General features: G+C 38.4%; 1 protein-coding gene and 1 non-coding gene across 2 annotated transcripts in view; one reads left to right on the forward strand and one right to left on the reverse strand.

Annotated features, from left to right (window-relative positions):
* EPHA3 (EPH receptor A3) overlaps positions 1-2835 on the reverse strand; it is a 374642-nt gene extending 371807 nt beyond the window's left edge. Inside the window, exon 1 of the mRNA XM_019922227.3 lies at positions 2603-2835. Coding sequence (XP_019777786.1) covers positions 2603-2690 — 88 coding nt within the window. The 5' untranslated portion in view covers positions 2691-2835. The remainder of the gene's footprint in view (positions 1-2602) is intronic.
* Positions 2836-5355: 2520 nt separating this feature from the next.
* On the forward strand, positions 5356-5505 carry LOC117312243 (small nucleolar RNA SNORA62/SNORA6 family). The gene has a single exon (XR_004526502.1). It is a non-coding gene; the product is annotated as a small nucleolar RNA SNORA62/SNORA6 family (small nucleolar RNA).
* The last annotated feature ends 2980 nt before the right edge of the window (positions 5506-8485 follow it).

The raw sequence follows: 8485 nt of genomic DNA on the forward strand, positions 1-8485 counted from the left end.
AAAATTGATATTTGATTATCAATTCTCAAATTTAAAAAATAAGTCACACAATGGCACATTTCCTAGCAATTAACTCAGTGGTTAGGTTTTTGTTCTCTTTTATTTCTATCATGACTATCTTCATAATAGATTGCAAAATAAATTTTAGTAAATTTCTAGTAAATTTTCTATAGTGTTGAAATATAATTTTTAACATATTTTAAATACAACCTAGTATTTTGTATTTCAGTTCTCAAAATTTATATTAGAAACCTTTATTAATGAGATTCATTTTATCATTATTCCTTCTACCCAATATATGAATTTTCATAAGCATTGCTTCTTATTCAAATAACATTGTTAGAAGAATTGCATAGAAATCTTGGCACATACTTGGATTTTTCACTTTTCATGTTGTTCAACTCTACTACTATGTCCCAAGCTATTGCATTAATATTTGAAATCTTACTCAAATATTACCCAAGTTAAATCATTCATTTTACATTTTGTTTCAAATCTTCCCTTCATGACCTCAGAAGAGAAAGGAGACTACCATAGGACGTGATCTGGAAAGAATAATCCCACAAACAATGGATAGATAAACTTTTGCCCAAGCAAATTAAATGTAATTATGTCAGCTTTCTGAATATATTCACCTTTTTATATACATATTGTCAATGTGTACCTGCCTGTATAATAATATGCATTATATACCCAAATATACATAAGGTGTGGCTTAAAAGCAATTTGCATTTGATAATTCCTATTTCATTAAATTAATATTCATTAATTTTATATAAGTGTCAATAAGTTTAAAAGGCCTTTTTTCCTCTTGCAATTTACTGAAAGGTTATGTTTTGCACAAAAATAATGACTCTCATTAATGACTCGCTATATCCCTGTGCATTATTAATTCACTAAAATCCATTATCTAAATAGTTTATAAATATTCCATCTGGAGAAATACAATTTATCATAGCAATATGGGAATAATATTACTGTTTTCTAGCTATTATCAATACTTTAATATTTTCAAAGAAACAAAAAGAATAAACACTAATTTTAACATACTTGTATGTTACTCATTATACAGATAACTAGGCTTGCCTTTCATTCATAAAAAATGATTGACCATTACTTTCAAATAAACATGTTAATTTGATTTGTAAAAAAAACTCACTTGAAGGTAAGATAATTTCTTGATCCTTTTATTTTAGAATTTTAAATTTCCCAATTAAAAAAAGATAAAAAATTTAATGAAATCTGCCAAGTTGATAAAAGCAGTCACTAAGGAAAGAATGAAATTAAACTGCTCTATTGGCAGTGAAAGTAGGTCACCAAATATGAGAGGCAGTTTTTATATTTAATTAAAAAGTTTCTAAATATTTTTGAGTTTTTACTTGTGTTTTTAAAAAATAATATATACAATATACAACGGTACTGGCTTGCCAATATATTTTTTAGTTAGTGACATAACATATAATGTAGCATTTGCACATCAACTTCTCAGTATTGCTAAATTGCTAAATATTATTGTTATAAGTTCAAAATGATTAAGAGGAAATCCAAGTTGTAAGTGTTGCTTGAAAGCAATCAATTATTCAGAAAAGTTTTTCTTAAGAGTTAGCGATTATATTCACAAATCATTAGGAATAGATCATAAAAGGTATACAGGAAAAAGGCAATGTCTCTATTAAGCATAAAATCTTATAGGAAACATTGGTGTCCTTAATATTAGGTTTGCACTTTAATCCATTGAAAAGGGATGAATGGCCATTAGGAGGAAAATAAATAACCCAGCACTGAGGAAATACCATTTGCTGCATATGAACATTCTTTCTTAATTTGTTGTTCAGTTATTTACTACACCTACCCAGGAGTTTTCACTATTCATTAAATACATTCTCCTATTCGTATATAAGCCCTTAAACAAAGAAAATCCAATCTCAGCTTATTGTAATTTCTGCAAATATTACTTATGTTAACGTGGCATATGCTGCTAATTAGAACCTGTACCACAGAGCAAACCACCGCCTGGTGGGATACACATCACTTCAATACAGCAGTTGCAACATAAATACACACACACACACACACACACACACACACACACACACACACACACACACACCTCCGCTTCAACAAACTCTGATTTCGCTTTAGCCCATTCATAAATGCCATGATCCTAAGTTGGAACAACCTGTCATTACCTTTAAACATACTAAAGAATCTAGAGAGAAGGGTGGAATATTCTTTTAAACTTCTCAGAGTACTACATGGTCATAATTAGGAAATAAAATACTGCCATGACTATTTGGCAATTAACATACCGGGTTGTAAAACTGGAGGATTTTTCTTTCTTTCTGCTTAAAATTGGCAAACAAGATAATTGCTTGAATTGGTATCAGATTTAAAACACATTTTAGGTTTAGGCAATCCAAAATTATCTCTTAGAGTGTTTTAGAAGACAGCCGAAAATAAAAGCACCTCTTTCGTTTACTCTAAGAGCAAACTGCTTTATTCGGAGGGACCTCGACGACCTGAGAAGGCTTCGGTGCGAACGTGCTTGGAAGAGCTTTAGCCCCGCCGGGCAGGGCTGTGCGCGTCGCTGTACCTGGCTTACCTTCATTGGAAGGTTGGAGAATCAGTTCCCCGAAGCAATTGAGAACAGAGCAGCTGAGAAGGAGGAAGATGGAGAGGTGACAATCCATGTTGCTGGTGCAGAGGGCAGTGAGAGGAGCATATCTCCATGAAGCATGCCACTGATGTGAGGGGGAGCGCTCTGATTGCTGGAGAAGTTACCATGCTCCGCTCGCAGGCTGATGTCAAGTTTGACACTGGAGATAAGGAGGAGTCTGGCTGCCTTTCCTCGAACCTCGCTCAGGGACATCCCAGGGTCCTAGTGCCGTCGGAAGCGAGCGCTGAAGAAGAACAGGACAGCGCGCGCGGCCTCGCAGACAGCTCTGAAGCACCGAGCTGGGGCGGAAGGGGGTGGGGGTCGCGGGCGTCACCAAAGGCGCAGGAAATCCCGAAGTTATGATGGTGCGGTGGTGGAGAGTAGTGGTGGGGAGAGAAAAACACCCCCTCCTTATTTTCAATGGAAAGCAGCTATTTTATTGTTTGCAGTACATGCTCTTGTAGTTAATCCCCTGAAGAAACCAGAAACCCTGCTAGAGTGTCATATGGCAAAGTGAATGGAAAAGAAACTGAAATGCCAGAGAAACGTTTGTTATTAAAAGAACAGGAGCCCTTCATTTAAAAGAAAAGATTGTTGATTGTATTCAAAGGAAAATTGGTATTATTCCTTCACTGTGTTCAATGGGATCATAACTCTTCGCATAACTCTTTCTGGCACAGAAAGACACTAATACGCACCCCAGATCAGAAAGTCTCTTCAGTTCTACACCAAGTGGTGTCAGGACTTTTTAAAGAGATTTGGCACAGGATTTCCGTGTGCATAAAGTGCACTTTGGTTTTCCAAACTAGGAAGTAACCTTCAGCATCCTAAGGAAGTGAGCAAACCCAGCCCTAGGAATAGCTGCAGGTCAGCACGCATCCCTTGTTCTATGCTGTGGGTATAAATAAGAGTAATAGAAGTCAAGCCTGAAGTTCTTGACAGCACATCACTACCCTCCCTCCTTCACTATCTAGCATTCGGATCTCTGAGTTCTGTGAGATAAACAATGCATTATTCACAGCTTCCCATTTAGCTTTCCAGCCACTTCCAATCTGATAATAGTTGGAAGCTGTTCTTTAGCATTCCAAATCCAAAGACTAAATAATAGTGTCCTTACACTTTCTCACTTACTTTACTCCACGGTTATAAATGGTTTCTCTTATTTCCGGTTCCCTTGCTGGACAACATTATTGCAATCTATTTCAGCCAAATAATTTTGTAATTTCTATTTTGAGAACTATTCTTGCGTATCTTTAAAATATTCCCCAGAAAATATCACTCAAATATCCTCCCGCTCATCAATCTCTTCCTATTCTAAACAGAAAACAAGACTCTTACATTCCTTGCACAACTCTGGAAAGTAAAGGTAAGTTGACAGCTGTAAGATCAGTGATCAATTTTAGAGCTTTAAGTTGTGGAATCTAAATAAGGATTTGAAAGGCCTTGCTAATAAGTATTCTTTTCACAAACACTATGTTTTTAATGAGAGAACATGATTTTCACATGAATTTAAATAAGTGGCTTCTGATACTAGTTTGTCTGCTGGGATCAACGGTTGGGGGTGGGTGGGTAGAGGAAGCCAGGAAAAAAGAGTGACTGCTAACTTTTTGTGTGTGTGCCTTGTTACTTTGTATCTCTAACTTCTTCCCACATTATGTCACCGGAGGCTGTAGAACCCCCTTCAAGTCTGTCAGAATTGAAAATAATGCCAGGTACTGAACAGAAGATTCAGATAGTGGTGACTCTGGCACTTTTTAAAGTTCCAACACAATTTTATTCTTTCCATTGTTCTAGGTTTAGATAAAATTTTTCTGAAACTTGAAAGAAAATAAAGCCTTATTTGGAAGTGGCAATTTAAAAACATTTTGGAAAAACATGGCAATGTGCTGATATCCACGTATACTGGCTTCCCCTTACACTACTTCTCTTTTCACACTTAAACTGCTTATCACTGTGGAAAGAGGCATTCATGTTTGAAAGAAGCTACAATAGTGTGAAAATAAGTAAAAAGCAATTCCTGGCCTGGGAATAGAAAGTAAATAATATAGGATCTCTCAATTATAGACTCTCTAGCTCAAGAGACATTGGGTAACAAGAAGTTTCCATAATCTGAATGCCACTTTGAATAGATGTGAAAAAGAATGATGTCAGCAAACAGAGGGGTGCAAGGAATTTAGCCAAAGTAGTAGGAGGAGGGATAGAGGTGTGGGCAGCCAATTCAGGGAAAGCCTCATCAAAAAAGTAATAACTGAGCTGTAGTTTGAAGGATGAGTAGGAGTCTACTAATTGGAGAATGTTTGGAAGGCACTGCAGGCAAGCAGATGGAACATAAACAAAATCATAATAGTTTCCAAGTCAGGGCAAAAGAAAGCATCTGACATGTATAGAGCAAAGAGCATATGTGATGCCAAAAGGGCTAGGACACAGGAAAGAGAAGAGGTGGGGGAACAGAGTGGTAGGAGATGTTCTTTGAAAGGCAGATTGGAAACTGCAGAAATTTCTATGCCACATGTCAGTGATTTTACAATATATTCTAGATGAAAGAGGGACATAAAAAGCGTTTCAGCAAGTAAGAACTTGATCATATCTGGGTTTTAGGAAAAAAAAAAAAAATACTGATAGTATTGAGCATCTCCACCTGTTGTACAGGGCCCACCTGCTATTGAAGTACCTGGAATACTTATTAAAAGTGCACATCCCCTGCACATTGTTAGAGCTTGGAGTTGAGGCCACTGGCCGATGAACTCACAAGTGTAGGTAGTGTGCTACCTGACGGGCAAGTTTTTCGCTAACACCACAAGGGTCTCTGGCCCAATGAGTGAAGTTTGATAGTAATACTTGCTACAAATGTATGATTTTAATGTATGAAAGCTTTAAGGAGAGATGAAAAAACATTTTTAAAATGGCCTGTGTTTTCTTCTGTTTTTCTCCATTATTTCTCACTTAGGACCTCGCAGGCATTTCTGTTTTCAGACTAACTTGATGTATCCTGTTGTAAGATCCTAAAAAGGGAGCTCACTCAGTGGGTCTGATGTGGTGGATGATTGCCCGGGAAGTTCTGCGCATGTGTGGCACCATCTCCCGTGAACACCCATGGGAGGTCGTGTGTGATCTCTACTTCTACAGAGATCCTGAAGAGACTGAAAAGGAAGAGCAGGCGGCAGCTGAGAAAGCTGTGACCAAGGAGGAATTTCAGGGTGAATGGAACGCTCCAGCTTCTGAGTTCACTGCTACTCAGCCTGAGGTGATGGACTGGTCCGAAGGTGTGCAGGTGCCCTCTGTGGCTATTCAGCAGTTCCCCACTGACTGGAGTGCTCAGCCCGCCATTGAAGAACGGCCTGCAGCTCCCACTGCTCGGGCCCCTGAGTGGGTAGGAACAACCACTGAATGGTCTTAACCTGTTCTTCCACAAACTTCTAAAATGGAAATAGGTTGACGGAAAATAAAGTTTCTAAAAACAATAAAAATAAAAGTGCACATCCCTTCTGCCCACCACAGGCTCATGGAATCCGAATCTCTGAGGTTGGGACCCAAGAACTTGCAACTTGACAAGTTCTTCAGGTAATCCTTTTGATCCCTGACATTTGAGAACCACTGCTGAATGTGAAGGAGGGAAAATCAGAGGCAGAATGGTGAGATTTGATGCCATTTCTTTTTTTTTTTACTAAGATGCTGTGGCCTCTTTTATTTTATTTTATTTTATTTTTACAACTTTATTGGAGTATAATTGCTTTACAATGGTGTGTTAGTTTATGTTTCATAACAAAGTGAATCAGTTATACATATACATATGTTCCCATATCTCTTCCCTCTTGCGTCTCCCTCCCTCCCACCCTCCCTATCCCACCCCTCTAGGCGGTCACAAAGCATCAAGCTGATCTCCCTGTGCTATGTGGCTGCTTCCCACTAGCTATCTACCTTACGTTTGGTAGTGTATATATGTCCATGACTCTCTCTCGCTTTGTCACAGCTCACCCTTCCCGCTCCCCATATCCTCAAGTCCATTCTCTAGTAGGTCTGTGTCTTTATTCCTGTCTTACCCCTAGGTTCTTCATGACATTTTTTTTTCTTAAATTCCATATATATGTGTTAGCATACGGTATTTGTCTTTCTCTTTCTGACTTATGTCACTCTGTATGACAGACTCTAGATCCATCCACCACATTACAAATAACTCAATTTCATTTCTTTTTATGGCTGAGTAATATTCCATTGTATGTATGTGCCACAGCTTCTTTATCCATTCATCTGATGATGGACACTTAGGTTGTTTCCATCTCCAGGCTATTGTAAATAGAGCTGCAATGAACATTTTGGTACATGACTCTTTTTGAATTATGGTTTTCTCAGGGTATATGCCCAGTAGTGGAATTGCTGGGTCATATGGTAATTCTATCTGTAGTTTTTTTAAGGAACCTCCATACTGTTCTCCATAGTGGCTGTACCAATTCACATTCCCACCAGCAGTGCAAGAGTGTTCCCTTTTCTCCACACCCTCTCCAGCATTTATTGTTTCTAGATTTTTTGATGATGGCCATTCTGACTGGTGTGAGATGATATCTCATTGTACTTTTGATTTGCATTTCTCTAATGATTAATGATGTTGAGCATTCTTTCATGTGTTTGTTGGCAGTCTGTATATCTTCTTTGGAGAAATATCTATTTAGGTCTTCTGCCCATTTTTGGATTGGGTTGTTTGTTTTTCTGTTATTGAGCTGCATGAGCTGCTCATAAATTTTGGAGATTAATCCTTTGTCAGTTGTTTCATTTGAAAATGAAGCATTTTCAACCCTCTCCCATTTGAAAATGAAGCATTTTCAACCCTCTCCCATTCTGAGGGTTGTCTTTTGGTCTTGTTTATGGTTTCTTTTGCTGTGCAAAAGCTTTGAAATTTCATTAGGTCCCATTTGTTTATTTTTGTTTTTATTTCCATTTCTCTAGGAGGTGGGTCAAAAAGGATCTTGCTGTGATTTATGTCATAGAGTGTTCTGCCTATGTTTTCCTCAAAGAGTTTGATAGTTTCTGGCCTTACATTTAGGTCTTTAATCCATTTTGAGCTTTTTTTTGTTTATGGTGTTAGGGAGTGATCTAATCTCATACTTTTACATGTACCTGTCCAGTTTTCCCAGCATCACTTATTGAAGAGGCTGTCCTTTCTCCACTGTACATTCCTGCCTCCTTTATCAAAGATAAGGTGACCATATGTGCATGGGCTTATCTCTGGGCTTTCTATCCTGTTCCATTAATCTATCTTTCTGTTTTTGTGCCAGTACCATACTGTCTTGATTACTGTAGCTTTGTAGTATAGTCTGAAGTCAGGGAGCCTGATTCCTCCAGCTCCGTTTTTCGTTCTCAAGATTGCTTTGGCTATTTGGGGTCTTTTGTGTTTCCATACAAATTGTGAATTTTTTTGTTCTAGTTCTGTGAAAAATGCCAGTGGTAGTTTGATAGGGATTGCATTGAATTTGCGGTACGCAAATTGTTGTGACCTCTCCCGTTGTGGGGCACAGGCTCCGGACGCGTAGGCTCAGCGGCCATTGCTCACAGGCCTAGCCGCTCCGCAGCATGTGGGATCTTCCTGGACAGGGGCACGAACCCGTGTCCCTTGCATCGGCAGGTGGACTCTCAACCACTGCGCCACCAGGGAAGCCCTGAAGCCTTTTTTAAATAACTAAAGTAATAAGGAACTGAACTAGAATCCAACTGACGGAAAGAAGGAAGATGCATGGTGGAATTAAAACACACGTTTGTGGTGAAACAAACTATATACCCCAAAGGAAAAAAATGGGTTTGGGGGGCTGAGGAACAGGGATATGACTAAGACATTTG

The sequence above is a fragment of the Tursiops truncatus genome, chromosome 4, assembly GCF_011762595.2.
Source record: "Tursiops truncatus isolate mTurTru1 chromosome 4, mTurTru1.mat.Y, whole genome shotgun sequence".
Classification (NCBI taxonomy): domain Eukaryota; kingdom Metazoa; phylum Chordata; class Mammalia; order Artiodactyla; family Delphinidae; genus Tursiops; species Tursiops truncatus.